Source organism: Neovison vison, chromosome 9 (genome assembly GCF_020171115.1).
Source record: "Neovison vison isolate M4711 chromosome 9, ASM_NN_V1, whole genome shotgun sequence".
Classification (NCBI taxonomy): Eukaryota; Metazoa; Chordata; class Mammalia; order Carnivora; family Mustelidae; genus Neogale; species Neogale vison.
This window is the reverse complement of record NC_058099.1, coordinates 53,977,073-53,998,782: the sequence shown is the minus strand read 5'-3', so window position 1 is coordinate 53,998,782 and position 21,710 is coordinate 53,977,073. Positions and strand designations below refer to the sequence as shown.

The window sequence follows — 21,710 nt, the reverse complement described above, 5'->3', positions numbered from 1 at the left end:
ATCTACAACGATATTAGAAATATAAATCCCATAGGCATCAAATTACTACTATAACTTCTTTCCATATTACAGTTTCATATGAGATTAGCGTGCTACATTGTAAATATTATAGATACATACTCCACATGGTCTATTTCTTTCGTGGAAGGGGAAGGCTAATGATGAGGCTGGAGAAATTCAAGTCAGGCTTATACACAACTGTTGAACTCTGATTGAGTGTGTTCCTAAAATATCTGATCTACTTCGATGAAGGAGAAAAAAAAGAAAGAAAGAAAGAAAGAAAAGGAAAAAGAAAGCAGCAAATACACAATGGTTTGCCCATTATTCTCTGATCTTGCTTTACTTTCAGTTCATAGGCAATTCAGCGATGAGATGGGTTTCAGTGTTTCACCTGCTTATCCACTGAATACAACTGTAAGTTGTCATGAAAGATTTTCCTTTTTCCTCACGATAAGAAAAAAAAAATAACATTTTTAAAGAAGGCCAGTACATAATATGTCATTTGAAATGCTGGCACCTGAGGCCTCGGGCACTCCCTGTCCCCGCCGTAAGTTAGGAACTTTACCACATCTGAGCTGTTCTGTGTCTGGAGAGCTGGGGGAGGGGAGGAGGGTTTGCTGGGAGGGGTCCTGGAGGGAGCAAGAAGGCCAAGTTCTTGTCCCCCTTCAACCAACTCCCCTTTCACCTATGTTGGATCTGGAGTTGTTTAAAGAAACTTGAGGAACAGTTCTCTCATTGCTACTGGCATAATCTCTCATTAAACAAGTTATCATCTGGAGGAAAATAATCTGAGATCTGCAGATCCCAAAACAAGCCTACGTACCATACATTTCGGAAGGGATACCTAACCAGGCCATTATTTGTTTCAGCACCCCACTCAGAATGAATGTCAGCTAATAAATAGATGCATAAATCATCATGAACCAAGAAAACATCAAACAGATAATCTCACAGCCTATTTTATCACAACCTGACTTGGAGACACCATTTCAATGTTTTAAATTTAACATAATATCCTTTACTTTTGAAACCATGAGGTGAGATGGACACTATTATTGTATATATCAAGCTAGATAATCTCATTTTTTCATACGTGAAGACCAAAGGTACAAAAAACCTTTATGGGATATTAATTTGAAGAACAATTTTGTAAAAAAAAAAAAAAAGAAAGAAAGAAAAGAAAAAAAAAGAAGAAGAATAAAAAATAAAGCCTGGATTAAAAGAAGAACCGGGCATGTGTGCGCGCGCGCACGCGCGTGTGTGTGTGTGTGCGTGTATTCTTTTACTCTGGTGATATCTCTACACAAACTGTGTCTTATTAGTGCATGTCTAAGTGCTTATTTCTGAGTTGATAATTCAACAGAAAAATTTCACGCTGGAGGGATTTTATGATTAGACTATGAGCTCTACGATAACAAAGTCCATCTCTCCTTTTGCTCTCCATTTAATGTAATACTAGCACAGGGTGGATTCCACTAAATTTTTGGATATACAAAGAAATCACTTAAGGGGTCTCAATCCCACCCAACTCTGTATTTTTAAAAAGTGGGGATCGTCATCATCGCGTATTTCCACAAATACGTTGTGATTTGTCCCCCTCTAAAAAGAAAAGAGGCATCCTGAGCTTAAAATTAGAGACGTTTGGTATTAACAAAAACTTAAGATTGAGGAATATTCAGATAAGAGTTTGAACAAGAAATAATTCAAACTAAAAAGAGATGTCCTCATTATCTGTTTAAAAGTCATAATTCTCAAGAATTAGAATAGTTGCTACTGAAATCTTTTCCAAGAGACTTAATTATTTTCACATATTTCTCTCTTCCCACACACATCTTCCCTTCGCATGACTGACTGGGAGAGAATGTTACATGATCCATCATGAAAGCTACTTTCCCTTCAACTGTCCTTTCACTGTATTTTGTTACCATCAGAGTGCTTTTTACTTCTTAGCATAGTCACCTGTAGCTGTGGTTATCTTACTGACTGAAAGGGAAGCCCCACAAAGAAAATGACTGTCTTGTCATTCCCTGTAGAGTCTGGCTATAGCCAATGCTAACTACTTCTTAGCAAATAAAACAAATTACAAAAACAGATACCCATTATTTTTAACCTGGAAGGGAAAGCATGTAGGAAAAATAAAAAGACTAGCTCAAGTTGATGATCCTTGACAGTAAAAGACAGTGTCAACTACAAGCAAATCACTTTGCAAAAGCGAGTCCCAAATTCAATGGGCTCTGGAAAGTCATGTATAGGTTGCACACTTTAGGAAAATAAAGTATATTTTAATGATTGAAAATAGATGTGACTCCTTAAATGGAGAAGTCTCTCTAACTGATGGCAAAAAAGACAGGAATTTGGGGTTTATTTTGCAACAGCTTTCTTATGTGGTTCTAAAAAGAGACATGTATTATTCTTTGGAAAATGCTCAGTAAAAACAAATTGATGCTAGTGACTACAGGACTCTTGGTGCAGAATATCTAACAAATTCAATTTAGATGTTTACTTAAACTTTTCAAACCTCCCATCCTACATCAGGACCATGTCAACATTGCAGAGTGCAATATATTTGTCAATACTATTTATGAACCTTTGGGGGAAATAAATCTCAAACATTAACACTATGCAGACCTCATATGTGAGTTTTACAAGTCTCTCTTTGCCAATTTATAGGTTAGGTTCAGAACTGTAAGACACAGACATTTCTTAGAGCTTTTTGGTAGTCTCATTGAAAAATAGCTGGTAAAACAAATTCAAAGATTATGATAACAATGCAAAAAAGAGTTTAATCAAACAAAATAACCTAGGTCATTTAATCTCAGAAAGAGAATTGCCTCAAATTGCATAGTTTTTTAGGTAACATGCTTTCGACATATCTAACTCCCTCTCTATATATCAATGCTTCTGATCACCAGTATGGGTAAAATAAACACACATATTCATATTTATCTCCACATACAAAATTACTTATATGTAATGTGTTTAATAGTCTTAGTTCATAATGGAATAAGAATCATCCTTTGTCCAATCCAATAATCTGTGCCTCTATGTAAAAGGGATGTGCAAACATAACTGAAAGATCTCAAAATATTCAAGGTCAGGTTAAGCTATTTCAGCAACAAATCTTTAAGCATGCACAGACTTTGCTTTCATTCCATTCTCCATTGCCAAATCATCTTTTTTTTCGGCAAACAGAAGATAGGCATGACTAAAAGTTGAAACCACATCTTTAGAAAATATACATAGGCCATACCATTAAAAAAGGAAAAGAATATAAAGTTCTTTAAAAAACCAGGCACAATAAAAGCAAAAAAGAGATTTTGACTATATCTTAACACAAACCAGAATTCACCCTAATGACTTCTACTCTGTGCATATAATGAGACATTTCCTTATATACAGAACAGATACAAGTTAAATCAAAATCTTAAAAAATAAAATGTCTGATACCATGGCTAATATTTTTACATATTCTCACCAAATGTACGATGCGGCTGCCCCAAAAAGGGAAGAAGCAAAGAAATTATTTTGACCTTAGGAATGCATTAAAAGGGAAGTGATGGCCCATTTTATCCTCACCAGGCTATTTCTGAAGTATTCTGTTGCTTCTAGGCATCACTCAGGAGAAACAAATGCTATGACATGTCTTTGATGAGGAAACCCACCAAATCATGTCTTTTGAGGAACAGCTGAAGGGAGACAGGGAAGACACAACCATTGAATTGGAAAGAAATATAGACTAGTTCTGCATAGTTCAGATGGAAAGAATTAGCATAAAGGGAGAAACTTCCAGAAGAAAACCATGCTGAGGCCCTACCATGAGCAAGATACTATTCTGGGTGTTTTACATCTGCTATCTGACTTGATTGTCTCAATGAACTCTTGAAATTGTCCCCATTTCACAGATGAGAAAACTGAGAGGTTTAAACTTGCCCCAAGTGACCCGCCTAGACCTCAGATATGAACCAGTTCTGATTCCCATGGCCATTTCACTATATTATACTGCTTCCCAGGGAAGTCAGACATCGACCCTAGATCAGAAAGAACTTTTGAACAGAGTTCCTGAAGGCAATATATGTTTCAGGAGACATTTCCCATGCCCCACGTAGCTGGATTGTAACCTAAATAATGGTGCAGGAGACTTGCTCCCAGAATATGTGGTTGGTCTGGGTGACCAAGCAACTCGGAAAGTCCATATATATCCTCTGAAAACAAATCTAGTTGAAGTTGTATTAGAATGACCTTAGGGTGAGGTTTACAGGGTAAAAAGGTACTCCCTTCTTCCTTTTAAAAATGGCACACTATTTTTACTATAGTTCATATCCTTGGATTAACTGGATAAAGTAGTTGGTCATCGCACTTACAAGTAGTGAACAGACTCTGTATCAATCAGAGAAAGATGGAAAATTGCTCTGGGCAAGTCTACATTTGATGGTTGTACTTTCTCTCTGGAAGACTCTGTCTTCTAGGCCAGAAGGAATGAGCCCTCGGTTTTTTACCTCAGTAACCACCCAAGAACCTCGGAATGCCAAATAAATACAAGTGGAACAATAAGTTGAGAAAGGAACCAAATAAATTTAAACACTTCACTTCAACTATTTCTTGAAATAAGAGTTATTTGAGGAATGGCAAAATTCATTTACTATTATTGGTCGGCATTTACCTGATAATGGGTTGGGTCACTCATTTGTCAAACATTCTATAAACTGTGAAAGTATCCAGCACATTAACACTTTCTAGAGGAGTAATAATATTGCTCATTCAGATTTCACATACTGATTTAATCATAAGCCTACCATATTTACCTCAAAGATAGTAAGTACTCTTTCAAGAAGCTTAACAAAAATAGTATAGGAATGAAGCACAAAGAATTTTAGGTATTCAGGAATACCTCAACTCTACTAGGAGCTACATTACTTATAGACAGCAATAAAAATAAGCAATGGCCCAGAAAGCATGAAAAATAAATAAAATAAAGACCTTAACTAAAAAGAAGGATTTACCTTTCATTCCTTTGCACCTGTTTTAAATATCCCCAAGAAAAAAAGTTTTTTACTTCCTTATCTACATACTTCTATACAGCTACATACTTTTGCTACAATAATTAACACACAGGTACTAGTACCTTTCCCAAAATGCACAATAAACAATCTCCCCTACTAATAGCTAAAATCTACCTGGAAAAGCCAATCAAGGGCAGGTTAATTAAGTATTAATTGGGTCATGCTGTCTTGGATCATGTGTGTATGAATTTGGACTGGCTGCTTACTTTGACATAATGCAAATGCTATAGTGTCTTGGGAAAACATGCTGGCTCAATTGAAGGAATACATGGGTGGTATTTAAGTACCTACATATTTAAGAATTATTATACATTGGGAGCACCTGGTTGTCTTGGTGGGTAGTGTATGGGACTCTTGATCTTGGAGTCATTGAGTTCAAGCCCTACATGGAGCATAGAGCTTACTTAAAAAAAAAAAAAAAAAAGTTGTGAGAATTATTATATCTTATTATATGATAAGAAAATATTTAAAAATAAATGAATGTATTGGAACAAAAAATGGTAATAAATAAATATACCCATTTCTAGTACCAATATGGTGTGGATTATTTGCCAGGTACTGTTCTATGAATTTTCCATCCTCCTAGTGAATCTATGAGAAAAGTGCCAATTTTATTCTGATTTTACAGAGGAGGGAACTGGAGCCAGGAAGTTATGTGCCTTGCCCAAGTCATGTTGCTATTAAGTTGCAGAAGCCAGGATGTGAACTCCAGCAGTGTGGTTCTAGGATCTACATTTTTACCCATTACACTTTACCTCTTCTCCCTCTTTTGTGAGCCACACTTTACTTTTATCACCGGACAAGAATTTGTATTATCCTTAAATTGTAGACGAGATTCTATGAAGGAAGGTCCACATCATTGGGACACACTGAGACTCCCAGAGAAGTAAAACTCTTGAGTCCAAATCTCAACACAAATAATGGTATCTCATTTATCCAATTCCAGATCCTTTTCAGCTGCATTCAATATTTGCCTTTGTCGATGTGCGTAGGGATGTGGCTGTATGTTGATCATTTGCTTATGGAGCTCCATGCAGATGGGGCTACACTACAAGTGAAGTATACAAAGGGCTCTACACGGGTTTTGGATTTCTGCGATGTATTGCCCCCATTTTTAAGGATCATTTTTGCTATCTGAACGATCTTATTTGCATGCAAGATGATTTCTAATGATTATTACTATTTGTAATAATCTGGACCGGAAAGCTCCCTGGCCAGCTCTTACCTGAACTGCAAAGTACTCTTGTGGGCTCTTTGGGAAATACCGAATATCATGAACTGCAGGTGGCTCGTGGAATTACTCGAACCAAGCAACAGTACTTCGTGGTAATGAAAAAGAAACGTATTTGTTTCCTAAGTAAGTAGGTAAATGGCCTTCTTTATTGCTACTCCTTGGAGACCCACGATTTTGGAAATAACATATCAAAACGGTAGGACATCTAACCTCATTAATTTATATTCAATTGTTTCAGATGTGTTTTCGTTATTGGAGCATGCTGGTGTGGATGTTAACTTTACCATGCGTGGGTCTTAGCAGTTTCTAAGTAAAAATAATGGCTTCTGCCAGCGAAATATGTTATTTAGTGAAGAGCATGGGGCAAGCAGAGTCCTTATGTTTGGACCACTGCAGCTGAAGATACAATGTGCTCACTGCAGTTCCTGTCCGCTCTAAGTAAAAAGCTCTTAAAAATCCCAGAAGACGCTTCTACAAGGCAACCTGTATACTTAAAAGTAATAAGAACGTATTTCCTTAAAATGTTTACTTTAGACGTAAGTAAAATACAAATTCCCCTAAATAGGCCAGGTTAAGTAGATTTAAAAAAAAAATTGTTTGATATTTTTCATGTTTTAGACCTGAAAATGAAAGAGAATTACTGCCAAGATGGCTAATTGTAAATAAATTATAGGACACACAGGCATACATATGTAACGACTTATGTAGCTGTGGGAGGTTTCAGCCAATTAAAAAATACAGCATCATCAGGCTTGCAGTGGTTATCTGATCTCCTCCCACAGCCTGAGCCACAGCAGAGAACCCTACACGTGGGTTTCCATTCTTTCTCTAGTCTGTATTCCTCTCTGTCCCTGGGTTCCTTTCAGTGCTATTGTTACAAGTCCTACTGCTCCCCTTATTAGCATATGTGAGTCCTCAACTGCAGACGAAATTCTCTACAAAAAGAGTGCTCCCAAATAGTGGCTTTCAGTAGAGAAACTCACCTAAGGCATACTAAATTAAAAAGAAATGTACGTTTTATACAAAAGCAAAAAGCGACTCTTTCCCAAATGATTTTCATTTTAAAGCCCAAATCAGCGTTCACTGTACAATTTCACCTCTAAATAACAGAACTTACTTGTATCAGAATTCCGAATCATAAAATCACAAGTGATGAGGGAACTGAACACGTTTTTGAAGCATGCCTGCTAATATACGTGCAGCAAGAATCACATGTGCAAAAGAAAAAAAAAAAAAAACCACCCTTCATGTAAAACGAGAATTAACAAAGGGGAGAATAATTGTAACTTTCGACAGTTGGCGAGTATTCAAAATTCGTGTTCTTCAATTTCTGGAACTCAAACAAGCTTTTCTGCCTTTTCCTTTTTCTTCACGTTTGTGAGTACATGTACTCGTTCTTATGCTTTGTTATCTAAGTAAATACGGCTAGAAATTCACGACCTACCTACTCACAGCACTGCCCAACAGGAAAATCAAAAAGGTCAGTTAATAAAAGGGGCGTTGGCCGGTGAGGGCTCCTCCTGGACGTAATACATATGTAAATACGGCGCTTTACGTAAAACATCTTCAGATAAAGTAGGAGTTTAATGGGCTTCTTTTATTGCAAAGGGTTAATGGGCAAGGTTTACGTTTGGGAATTCTCTGAATCGCGCTCCTCCCTCTCCCGTAGTGCAGCCAAAAATCATCTGACAGGAAACATAAGATTAAGTTTGTCCTACCTAAGCGAACAAAGAGTGCTCTGAACAGGCCACCGGTTTACTGCAGAGCGGGAACTTTTCTAATCCTGCTGGAATCTGCAGTGCTGCTCAGAAAATATCACGGAAAACGTTGTTTTCTTTCCTCTAACATCTTGTCTCTGGATCATCTCATTTTGGTCACACTGCAGATCCTGCTGCTTCTCCCATAAAGGTTAACTTAAAGCTCCAAACATAATCATGTGGAAAATGGACATTATTGATTCCTATGGTCCATTGTTCCCCGATCCTAAGTCCCTGAAGTTCAAGTTCAATCTGGAATTACATCATGTCTGGTTTCTCCTGGTTACCAGACGGCTTGAGACGTGACCACAGCTACAGAAAAAACAAACAGCCTTCTTCACGCTTCGGCTCCCCTATCGATTCAAACGTAAACTTTTTTCTTTCTCTCAAGTATGCTTCAAGTATGGAGCATGGTTAATTTAGAGATTAAGTTCCAAATTAGATTATCTAATGGCATCTTAATGGATTGCTGACCCATTTCCTGTGGGATGGCAGCAAGCAAGTCTGGCTGGAATACAATTAATTTCTTAGGAAGTGTTCTGAAGAGTTTCCTAGATAAAAAGGAAATGTTGTGTTGTGCAAATCTTGCTTTACAAATGGAGAAAGTTAGGCAAAACTGCAGCAAATCCCAATGCATTTTCAACAGCCGATCGCTGATACTGTGTGTTTGTGAACACCCTATCAAGACTGTTTTCAGGAATGGTACCCCTGCTTATTTCATAACAGGTGCAAGTAATTTTTCATGAGAAGGGAGCTCTTCTTTTAGAAAGAAGACTCAGATGCAAAGAACAACACGGATCACTATTCCCACTGACCAAACAACGGACGTGCGTGTTTTTGGCTCTTGCGATTCTCCTCTTCAACCCAAGATGCTTCCATTCATCTACCTTATCAGCATTTCTATCATATAGTCCCAGAGTGGTGCTAGGGGCCCAGAGTGGTGTGTAAAAAGTTGAACGTTTTGAGCACACTTTAGAGCTGACAGCTGAAAAGGAAATTCAGCACTCTGAAAATAAAGCTCCCCCCAGGAACTCCAGGAACAACCCAGCTGTTGTGCTGTAGTTATGTGTCAAGATAACAAACTGAAAGCAGGAAATGCTAACCTAGTGAATTTGTAGGGATGGTCTAAGTGTAATGTTGAAATAAGAGTTAACTCTTAAGACTACCTAGGGGCAGGACGCATACTGTCCTCATGGTATACGGGCCCTCTGTCTAAGTATGTGTGAAGATGGGACGCCTGGGTGGCTCGGTTGGTTGGACGACTGCCTTCGGCTCAGGGCGTGATCCTGGAGTCCCCGGATCGAGTCCCGCATCGGGCTCCCAGCTCCATGGGGAGTCTGCTTCTCTCTAACCTTCTCCTCGATCATGTTCTCTCTCACTGTGTCGCTCTCAAATAAATAAATAAAATCTTAAGTATGTGTGAAGACACACGCGTACATATATGCACACGTGCACATGTATGCCTGTGCACGCACACATGCGTGTATATACGTCACATACGCACACCACACGCGTTGACATACAAACATGGTTTGCGACCCAACACTGAAGGTCGTTTTTGTTTAAATCTTCATTCTTCTATCACTGAGGACATGCATCTTACACAGAACAGTTTAGGGACAAAGCCACAGAGATGGTAAATAGTCGAGGCCCGTGTTACGGAAACAGGGTTCTACGTGGGAAAGGAATGCTCTTATTCCTTCCTTTCTGCCTTCCTGCTCCTGACCAACCAGATCCCAATAATCTTTACTGGCTGCTAAATTTCTCCTGGGAAATCAAGCGACTCTCTAGAATTGCAGTAATAAACGACAATTTCTTACAAAAACACGTGTAAAGTCACTACAGAACGAAGTGTTCAACTCAGAGAAAGGAACTGCTAACACGTGTAACGTAGAAAGTACCCGATAAAAGTCTCTTTGGTGCCATTCAATTACGGCATCAGCAGAGACCCAGAAATCCTTCCAATTATTTCAGTGAAATCTTCATTTATTCATTATTTCAGAGGCTGAGCAAATGGTTTGTGTAAACACATCCTTCAGTAACACGCGCATGTTTATTTTAGCCATCTGAAGGCTTCTTCTATGTTTATATAAGCCATCAGACACATACAGCCACTCACTTGTGGCTTTGCTTCTCTTGAAAGGGGTGAAGGCAGAGAAGAGGGAACGGAACCATAAAGCCAGTTTCTCTTTTGCATAAAGCACTCCCTCCAGTGTTTTAAAATAACTTATGTTTATATTATTCTTGGATTGTCCTTAGGCTTGCTTTTTCATTCAATTGTATTGCTCTTTCATACTTGATAGTGCAAGCCATGTTCAGGCTACAGTTTCAAAAAAAAGAAAGCCAGTTAGGGAGTTCACTGCTATGCTTGTTTGTACCCACATAACTCCCATATGCCACAGTGTCATTTGTCCCCCTTGGAGGACAAAGCACAGACACAGCAGTACCCTTATGAACGGCATCAGCAACTCATCACCTATTACCCTCCGAAGAGCGAAGCCCCTCCTGACTCAAAAAATGAGCCCTTCCCTAAAGCACTGCATTCTGGGATAACTGCAGGAACCCTAGGGTTAGACAGAAAAATTCACATTTTCAAGGTGCAAGCAAACACACACACACATACACACACAAACACAGCTCAGAAAATTCTAAGGTGAAAACAACAAAACACCTTCAGGGTTGCAACCTAGGAAGTCTGTGAAAACTTTCTGATGGAGTCCATCAGCCTGGGATCCTAAGGGATTGTTTCTCCGCTGGAGTGGGGGTGGGGCAGGGAGGGAGGAGGATGGAGGAAATCTTCCAGCTTTGATTACAGTGGCCCGGCTTCTGGGCTCTGCCATTTTCAGTCCTGCACAAGGTGCAGCCTGTGACTTGGAAACACATCTACAGAAGAATTGGCTTAAAGCAGAAAGGGAGGCCACCATGGACAAGGGATTGTACTAAGAAAAGTAATGGCAACAAACAACAATCAAAACAAAAATAAAACAAAGCAAAGCCAAAACACACAGCAAAACCCAAACACCTTCTTTGCTTTGCCCTTTTCCACTAGGAAGTCTCCAGGGATTGCCTTTTGTTGAAAACAAAAAGCAACCGCCACCACAAAAATAGCCCGATAGTTTCTTTATTCCACTGTGACAAAGGCAGATTATTTAGTTCTCTGGTTGAACGGCTCTACATTTCTCAGATATTTTTGATTTAATCAGATTATTTTAAAGTTGTAGCAGTTCCCTGATGATTTTAGAAATCTGTTTTCTGCCTTAAAAGTAGTAGTAGTACTGGGGCATCTGGATGGCTCAGTGGGTTAAGCCTCTGCCTTCAGCTCAGGTCATGATCTCAGAGACTCCTGGGATCGAGCCCCACATCGGGCTCTCTGCTCAGCAGGGAGCCTGCTCCCCCTGTCCCTCTGTCTGCCTTTCTGTCTACTTGTGATCTCCCTCTCTGTCAAATAAATAAATAAAATCTTAAAAATAAATTGGAGTATTGCAGAAGTTAATGATTTCTTTTTTCAATATCTTTTCTAGAAACACACACACACACACACACACGAAGTTTCATAAAAAAGCACAGAGCACAGACCATGAATATGTTATGAATATATGTTGTGCCACAGACAGGGGCTATCTGTATTATCAGATCTGGACTCACCTTTTGCCCATTAAAAAAAAAAAAAAAAAAAAACACTACAACAAATCAAAGCAAATTGCAGTCTTGTTTGAGCATATTTATTGTAAACTGCAGGATATTTAGGTTGTCAGAACTGTGAGCACCTACATCAGTCACCCAACATTTGGGACAGCCTACCCCAGATTTAATAAATACCTGTTGAATGCGTGACTGTGATGGCCACCATTATGGATGATGTGCCTTCCGAATCACGATAAAAAAGGAACAAACCAAAAGCTACGTTTTTAAAGCTTTCTGAAATATTAAATCCATCCTATGTATCATTATCAGCTAATCAAAAAAGTGAATCTTCGGGAGGGGAAGAAAGAAAATCTTAAAATTTGTTGTGAATTTCTTTCCAACTCTTTCTAACCTGAAGCTGATTACCACGCCAATTTTTTCAACCAGAGGGGATTCTGTACCATGAACAATGTTCTCTCTCTCCTAAGAACTGGGGTTAGTCATCATATCCGTTCACCCCGATCCATGAGTTCTGTGTGGATTCACTGTCCACTCACCTTTCCCCTTCTGGGGATATCAACTTTTGATTCAAAAAATGACTAGGAACTGGGTGTAGTTTTATTTCAAATCACAATAACTTATATCTTTAGTTGGCTTTCATGTTTTTTTATAGAGGTACTAACCCACTTTAAAGAAGTAAATATCAATCAATAATCCACAGATTTAGAAGTTCACACAGCTATAGCCACATTTAAAAACACAAGTAGAGGGGTGCCTGGGTAGGGCCCAGTGGGTTGGGCCCCTGCCTTTAGCTCAGGTCATGATCTCAGGGTCCTGGGATTGAGCCCCACATTGGGCTCTCCTTGGCGGGGAGCCTGCTTCTTCCTCTCTCTCTGCCTGTCTCTCTGCCTACTTGTGATCTTTCTGTCAAATAAATATATAAAATCTTTAAAAAATGAAACAAAACAAAAACAAAAAAATGAGTAGACTTCATATGACTTACAGTTCTTATAAATACGGTAGGCCTACACACAGACACAGTCCATTCTGCTGATTGACAGAGAGAACATAGACTATAAGGAAGTTATTTAATAAAATCAAATCTAAACATGGTGTTCTCAAATCCAATGAAGTTAACTTAAAAATAATTAAGACCACTGAACCACAGTTTCATCGGAGTTAATTCATATTCTTACTAAAACTATTTTAAAAAGGTGCTTTCCTTGTGCTTATTTTCTTTTTTATGAGCATATATTGTATTTTTTTCCCAAATGGAGGAATTATGTAAGCTTCTTGGAGAAAAAAAATTTAAATATATAAAAATGTATACATCGTAAAGTGGATGTTATACCAATCTTTAAAAAGAGGAAAAGTCATATCATATTCATTTTAGGAAATGTATTAATAAAAACTCATGAAGTTTTAAAAATGGACTCTAAATAATTTTCGTGGTTTTCACCTGAGTAAAAGTGAACATTTTGTTAACTGAATTCTTTTAAACTCGACTCTTCAATAAAATGGAGATGGACAGCATGATAACAACTGATACTGGAGTATGTAATTTTCAGGCAGGCATTATACTTACAACAGGGTTGGAAAATAATGTTGGCTCTACTTTTGGTGAACTCCTTATGGGATTACCTCACTCTTTTCTATAAATTTTTATCTTTTATTACATAGGATTATGCCATGAATTTTAATTATTTAATTTGTCCATTTGACACAATTTGTTCTTTATTAAAATAATACATAAGAAGTAGACTTAGCACTACTTACTTTCCAAAACCAATACATGAGACCATATCTAAACTAGTTTTGAAAATGAAGTTTCAGCACAATTTTCTCAGCCAACCAAATAAATTCAGTTCTCAATGATTCATATCAATGATCAGAGTTTAAAACTTTATTTCCATCAAATTCCTTCTTTAACTGTTGATTTCAACAATCTTCTGACCCCCCAAATCAATGAGTGGATTGATAACAGTTAACTTGACTAACTGGAAAGTTTTGTCCTAGCTTTTCCCTTCTGACAGGGGAATAAATAAATAGTAAAATCGTTCAAAGTAAGCAGGATAGGAAAGAGCTGAAAAGAGAAGAATCTATAATGCAAAAAAACAATGCTTTATTAAACCTCAAACAGCTGAAAAATCTTCCCTGGAACTATGATTTCACTTTTCAGGTCCTGAGATCTAAGTGTCAAATCTCCTCCCCACCCCCTCCCCCGATTTATAAACTGTTAAAAACATTTGACAGCACTTAGAAATTCCAATGATCAATTAGCATAGGCTACAGTCCCAAATTAATCTGAAGATGCATTTACATAAGAAAGAAAGCAGGAGGGGAGGGAAAGAGGGATGGTAAAGCCAAAACAACTAAATTTTTAACATATATTTTCCGTCAAACTAGTTAAAAACAAACACTATAGCTCATGTAATTTTTAGGTGTAAGTGTAGGGTTGGAAATAATTAAAATGTTACCTTTGCCAAGTAATTCCCAATGTATCCTCACTGGTACTGGGGTATAAATGCCTGCCGTTTTGATTCATGGTCCAGTCACAAATCCTCAGCTGTCAATTGAAACCTAGCAGTCAGATATGGATCGAGCAGTACTACAGTTTTTAGTATTTAAATGAATACATGCAAACTAGTATTGTACATGGCATTAACCTTACTTTCCCAAGAGGCAACTTAAAGAAAAAAAAAAAAAAAAAAAGGCAAAAGAAAACCTTACTCTGCAAAGCAAAACTTCCCAGACTCTTTTTTTTAGAAAAAGCTACTGCAATATGCTTCTCCATTAATTAAAGCATACGAGAGAAACGAGTGCTTAGAACATCACAATTAGCCATTATTAGAGTACAAATTGAGCTGAAACAAAAGCAAACGTTAATATTCAATAGAGAGATATATTTTAGGAAGAAAATTAAAAAAGCATTTTTTTTAATGCAGCATACCAAATCATCTGCCTTGAGCAAAATAATCAATAACTTCAAGCATGCGGTTTGCAAAACACAGGAGACATGCAGTTCAGAGGAGTAAAAGCCCACCTCTAAGTTCTCCCTAGCTCCTGCTTAGAAGCATCAAGGCACTCTCTGTTTTAGATGTTCCCTAATTTTATTTTAGCCAAAGTGGCACTGTTTAGGAAGAGTTGATAAGAACTTCTACTTTCATTTTTAAACTCAGAGTAATGGCATTTAAAATACGTTACCCCATCGGAATAGAGCGAGGAATGCTCTGAGTACAAGCCGAAACAAATTCTTCCCAGATCTCGGAATCATCAGCTCTGCCCTTCGGAAGAGGGTTCCAGTAACCCTACCCAGCTCTGTTTGGTTCACAGCTGCCCTACAGTGCTAGCAGATTTATTGAAAAGATATATTGCTTATTTTTATGCTTAAGAAAGTAAACTTATCTGGCTCAGGGGGCTGGGGCAGGGGCGAAGGGGGGGTGCCCACAAGAAGAAGATGGTTTTTAATCGTTAGGTAGCCATGCTGTAAATTAGCTGCGTCTCATATTGAAAAGATGACTTACAGCAATCCGCTGAACCCTGTTTGCTGCTTTTCAGTGAGGATTTCTACAAGATGATGATTGCAGCCAAAGTGCCTTTAAACTGATGGTAAATTATTGTAATCCTTTCTGATAATGTTAAGGCTAAAAAAAATTGGCTATTAAGAACCTTTACGTTTCCTGTTAAACCAATGGATTTCTACACATTTTAAGTAATAGTGATTCTGGCGTTTTGGAATAATCGTTTTGCGCACTTTTCTACAGATCTATGAGTCTCCAAAAATACCATCTTAAAATTTCCAAAAGACGTGTTTTCATTATATTGATAATTTAGTTGAAAGTAATTTTATAAAGAACTGAAAAAATTCCCTTAAGGTAGGTTGGTAGATAGGTAGGTAGGTAGGCAGATGGAGAGGTAGACAGATAGATAGACAGACAGATTGAGAGATGGCCAGATAGATTGATAGGTACATAGATTCTTCTCAGACTATATTCATAAAGAAGCCATAAACCAGTAAAAAAATTAAATTGGAATGAAAAATATTCTTAAAATGGACCATCAACCTTGCATGATGGAGAAAATGTGTATTTGCTTAGTTTTAAAATCAAACAGATCACAAACTTTATGACGAGATTTTTGACAAGTTCTCCAATTACTTGCATTACTCGAATCCGTAATGCAATGTGATGGGGCAGCCTGAACATGGTTGTTGTTGTTTTTATCCCAACAGTAAGCCGATTGTCTATTTCAAAATACGTTTTTTAAAAGCAGTACTATGAAAATAATCTAAAAACAGTTTAAAAAAAAAACAAACACCAAAAAACTTGAGCTCGTGTAAAGATGACCTTAGGGATCACTTACTGATTCTGCTCTAGTCAATGAAAATCCTAGTTTTCACTCAATTAAACATTCTCCAGAATGTAGGTGTCTCTTCAGGCACAGATCACGATAGTTCCACTAACGTCAGGTTAGCTTCTGTGGGGCCTTCAGCTTAGACTGGAGAGACGTCCGAACAAAGATGCTGTCACAAAGTCACGGGAGCCTAAATGTGACTCGCTGATGAGCGGACTTGTCTCACAAATAATTACAAAACACTGTGTCTACTTGGAAGGAAGCATTTGTAAACTGCCTAGTTTTTTTGTTGTTCACACGTTGCTCATGTTTCGTTTATTGGTTGGTTTACCTTCCTAAAAGATGTCAGGTGGGCTATCTTTGGCCACATATATAAGATTTAAAACTAATATATTTTTGGACTTTTCTTTCCTAAGAGTAGTCCCAAAGGGGTTAAACCTGACTACAGCTATTCGCTTTCATCCACACTTAAGATAAATTCAATTGGAATATTTTCTTCCAAACAGAAAATATGATAAGATACATACAAAACGATCACGGAATGCAGTAGCTAGCAATAAGAAATTGGCAAGATATTCATCTGTATTGGATTAATTTCCTCTCTGTTACTGAAAATGAAAAATAAAAAGTATATTTACTTAGCTACTTAGATTGTGAGGTAACATTTATCAACACTTCCAAAAATTTCAGAGAAGACAGGTGTGTACATGCTTATATGTTATAAATGACTTAAGCCAAGTCACTTAAGCAAGAGACTTTACAGGTACAGGTTTTTTGGTCTTACTTTATTAAGTTTCTTTTGCATTAAGCATCTTTGAATTAATAAACTTCCTGATGAAGTGAAATTTTAAAGGTGATGGTGTGGTGGGGGAAACAAATAATTAAAATAGAAATCACCCCTTCACTAAAGATTTCCATGACATTATTCCTAATAAGATCAATTATGAAGACAGTTTGACAAATTTTGACCAGATTCTAGGTGATAAAAGGTGAATCCTATGTGTATTAAAGCTTCTTTGGGGGCCACGTTAAATGTACTTAGTATTACTATAAGTCAGTATCCCCAACAAAAAAACTTTTTACATTATGCTCTAAATAAATTTAAAATAATCTGTGATAATTGTTATTTGAGGTTGGTACGGGGATTCCTCACTTTCTGTCCTGCGAGACAGTCAGTGTTACATACTTAAGCTATCAATTTCTTTTTAAATTAAAATTTAAAACTTTAATTTTAAGTGGTACCTAAGCTTCAATAACACTGTAATGGCTTTTCCAAGTATTTTCCCTCAAGAATTAGGAAATGACTCGCTTTCTCCAATGTAATCAAGCTTAAAACACTAGGTACTGATGAGTTTAGAAATTCAGTCTGTTAAAGTTGTCTTTATGGAGATGGACAGCAATTCTTATTTTTATAACAATAATAGAGTCTGACAGACCTCAGCATATCCATATCTTTATAGAAATGCACACTCACATAAATAATTTTAATTCTTTAATTTATATGCATCTACCAATATGAAATTAGACTACCTAGAAAATTAAGATAAAATTTATACTAAAACAATTATACTTGGAATTCCAAAAGCACGCAGAAGGTGAAGTACAGAAGTAAGATTCTCTTCCAAAAAAGCTGTGAGTAAAGGGTTAAGGTGGAAATAGTGGAAACAGCTAAGAAAGAAGTGAAGGTAAAGTTTTCATTGCAGATGTTCTTAGGATGGAGTTCTATAAAGTCTCTGGAATGGAAACATTGTTCCTTGCCTACAAGGATGGGTCCAACCAGTTGGCCTCAACAATCTACACAGGAAAAAAAAAAGATCTACATAAGGGAAAAACACCTGAGATTTGGGTCTTAGCCTTACCTACACTCCACTCCCATAGGTAGGTAGCTGACAGCCATAAAGGATCAATATTGCTTGTGATTTCAGAGTTAAGATTTTGTTTATTCCAATGACGGCCCTCCATTGTTATTAACAGGGGCTTTTGTTAAATGCTTAGCAATTAGCTTTGGGAACAAAGGAAAGAAGGTAAGCAAAATGTTCTATTTTGCTAGACTCAGCAAACAGGCCAATGTACTAACAGTCCTTCATGATGACAACAGCTCTCAGTTGAACCAATAAACCATTAAACTGTAAACAGAATAATCAACACAGGCAAATTTACCTTCTCACTTTTTTTTTTTTTTTTAAGTTTACAGTGACCCTCAAGGGAATAGCTTGAAAAGTGTGTTTTTGTGTTCTCTCAGGTTTTTTTCATTTCTCCGGATAACCTCAGGGAAACAGATTTTTGAGCGGGAGAGGTGTTTTTGAGGGGGTGCTTAAAAAGATCAACATGCCGATATCCAAACTCTCCTCTAACTCTTAAGTTTGTGGAATTTTATTTTATTGAGATTATTAGTTACTCACCATGGAGCAAATAAAATGGCCTCTGAATGAATAGGGTGTAGTCCGAATGAACAAGCAAAATGTTCAGAATGAAACTGTTATATGTAAGACAGATAACACATTAAAAAAAAAAAAGATATTCAGAATCATCCTGGGACCTTAAGTTCTAATGTCAGTTTTTGAAACCCATGCTTCTTGATATTTAATTGAATTAGTACAGTAGAATTACTTTAAATGGGTATGCATAACCCATGAACAAAGTAAACATAGCTGACCATGAGTCATTAAGTATCAGAAAATGAAAGGCTTTTTTAGATGGAGACTACTTTAACTTGTAAAATTTAAGGTTTCAAGGGAACTCAGAGATTGGGTAATTTAACCTCTACATTTTCCTTTCCAAGATAAAGATACAGAAGAGCAAAGTTTATGGACTTGTCCAAGGTCAGACATGCCCTGATTGTGTCAACATTGAAACCACACTTGCAAACTCCTAATCCCTGGTTCTCACCCAAGACACTAGATTGCCTATCACTGTTCTTTTCCTACCTTGTCCTTCATGTGCAGCCCAAGAATATTTAAGGCTAAAATGGCTGTAATTATAACTTTCAGAATTTCCTCTACTTCCCTGATTCAACTTAGATCTTTTCAAGTAAATATTTTCAGCGAAGAAGATAATTTTTCCCTCGTGATTTTGTTGACTGAATTTAAGGTTACAGCAAACAAAACTTTATTTTTACAGTAATTAGAATGGTTTATCTGGATATTAGCATTTGATCCCTTCTCGGGCTTTTGGCTAAGAGCAAGTGTGGATATTAGCATTTGATAACTACTCACAGTAAGTGAATAAATAAATGAATGATAAAACAGACCCTGGAAGGTTTTGTTTTTTTTTTTTAAACTTAAGAACTAGCCAAAAAGCTAAACATTTGCATGCCGTTATTTTGACTGAAACTTCCTTTAAATGTGTTTCCTCTCCAGCTAGCATATGTGAAGAGTGACCTCTTATCCATTTACATACCTACCCAGAAGTCATGTGATAGGGTTTTACGTCAAGCTGTCAATTATGATAACAGACACAATAAGAACAGCCCGAGTGTTGATAGGCTGCTTCCTGACTTTATTGAAGGGTTTGTTGATCGTCCCGTCCACTTGTGTCCTTTCAATTGCTTGCCTCTAATAAAAGACTACCTCTTCACAGTGGTCTCAATGTACCTAGCTTTGGCTTTCCCATTTGCCAGGACAAACATCGTAAAGAAATTTCAATTAATTATTTTAATAAAATAAAAAATCCTACAGAGGCAATGTCTTAGGAAGGCCATCTGGTGTAACAGACATGTCCACTATAATGAAAAGTACCTCCAAATTTGAGTTGTGAAACTGTATCAAGGAAAGTGTTGAAAATATTTTTAATATAAGGTGGCCCAGTAATTGAAATTGAAAATAATAGCATTAAGTAGTCATGCAAGAGTCGTAACATGCTGAAGCTCAAGCACCAATAAAACCCATGCAGTTGTGTGCATATGTAATGCAAGGACCTGAGATGATCAGGCCATGCATTCATTAGAGCTAACAGTAAGTACTATATATAGTCAGGAGATTATTATTTTGAGAGATGATGAAAATAAGCCTTATGTCTTACATACTAGAGTTTACTTGACTTTGTTGTCTCCCTTTGGAAAGGCAAGAGGGACCTCCCATTTATTTTATCAAAATCTCAAATCTGTATCAAAAGTTTATATGCTTTCAATAGTTGGTTTGAATTGTAATCTTCTATTTCCAAACGAGAAGCCTCTTAGCTACAAACATTTACTTCCAACTTGCAGTAAGATTTTTTTAATATTTTATGCTGATGTATAATAGATTTATATTTTTATTACAACCTTACACTCAAATAGAAGGGTGAAAATCAAGGTAACTAGACCCTCTTTGATCATGCAACTTTCTATGAGAGCAAAGAAAGAAGGCCTGGGACTTAACAAATTCGTGGTGAGGTTGACCAGATAAGGAACTGGTGCTAATTCATGTAAGTTGTCTCGTATTCGCCATTTATGCTAAAAGAGGTAGACTGGATTACGGAATGATTTCTGTATTTTCAAATATGGAGCAACATCCAAGACTCTGCTATAGAGCTCCCATTTTCTCAGAGAGACGAAACGGGACGTGAACCTCCCCCCTTGCCTATCGTGGTGCATGTGTACACGCCCTCGTACAGTACAAGGAAAGGAAAACACTGCGTTCTGCTAAACTTCTGTGAGGTTGACTCAGAGAGGAAGTCTTTGACATTTGTGAAAAGTTCCAAATCATAAAAAAGACATTTCTTTTTTAGTCAGGAAAGACTACAGAGCTCAGTTTCCCAAAGCAGGACCCAGGAGTTCCTCAAGCCACCACACCACCTTCCAACAGGAAAGTTAAAGAAGAATATGGAGTTCCAACTGATACCTGCTTTTAAGATCTTCCCAAGCCAACAGTGAGTGCATGAACTAAGCCAATCACCCCAGAGACAGTCTAGTTCCAGACCTTGCACCACACAACACACAAGATTGTAGTAGAGGATAAAAAAAAAAATTTCAAGTCCTGATCAGCCGGCATGAATTGATTATCATGACCAGTTAGAGAGGTTTGTTTTTAATGGCAAATTATCAACTGGTTTACATGAATCTTTTTGAACTATTCTTCATGATTATGGATTTTTTTATTTTTTAGATTCAAATGAGATATCATAGTTGCAGTGACAGGTGAAATTCCTGTGTCAGAAAAAATCTAGTATTTCAAGTCAGTTAATGACCGATAAGAATCAGTAATAACCATTATCAAGGAGCACAGAGAGGTATAAATACTAATAACAGCTGTATGTGTACCAAGGTGATGGGCATAAAAGCATATACTTTTAGGATTCAAGTTTGCCGATATGGATATATTACTCTTTCAAGTGGAACATAGGGTTAATTTTAACATTGGCCATCTCAATCAAAGAAGGCCAGTATCCTTGTGTATTAGAAGTGACTATTTTGAAAGGTCTACTTTATTATCATCTTGTGGAAAGATTATTAATAAGATAGAATGATTCAACAATTTTAAATTTATCGTTAACCCTAATTTATGTAGGCTATATTAAAGTTCTTTTCTGAGAAAAAATAGCACTGCACATTACACATCAATACTTTTCATAACCTAAAAGGATAAATCTTTATAAGGCAGCCGCCAATAAACTAAAGAATGTACCTGGCAACAATATTTATTCTTAAGAGGTCATGTATATTAAAGGCTATGGGGAATGTTTAAAAGAACTCTCTCAGACTAA

At 37.1% G+C, this 21,710-nt stretch overlaps 1 protein-coding gene across 6 annotated transcripts in view; it reads right to left on the bottom strand.

Moving 5' to 3' along the window:
- NFIB (nuclear factor I B) overlaps positions 1 to 21,710 on the bottom strand; it is a 233,129-nt gene that overhangs the window by 6,786 nt on the left and 204,633 nt on the right. For 4 of the 6 annotated variants that reach the window (XM_044265642.1, XM_044265641.1, XM_044265643.1 and 1 more), the window contains one exon: positions 14,153 to 14,241. The exons of the other annotated variants lie outside the window; for them this stretch is intronic. In XM_044265642.1, the coding sequence (XP_044121577.1) occupies positions 14,153 to 14,241 (89 nt within the window). The remainder of the gene's footprint in view (positions 1 to 14,152; positions 14,242 to 21,710) is intronic. 6 annotated transcript variants of the gene reach the window in all.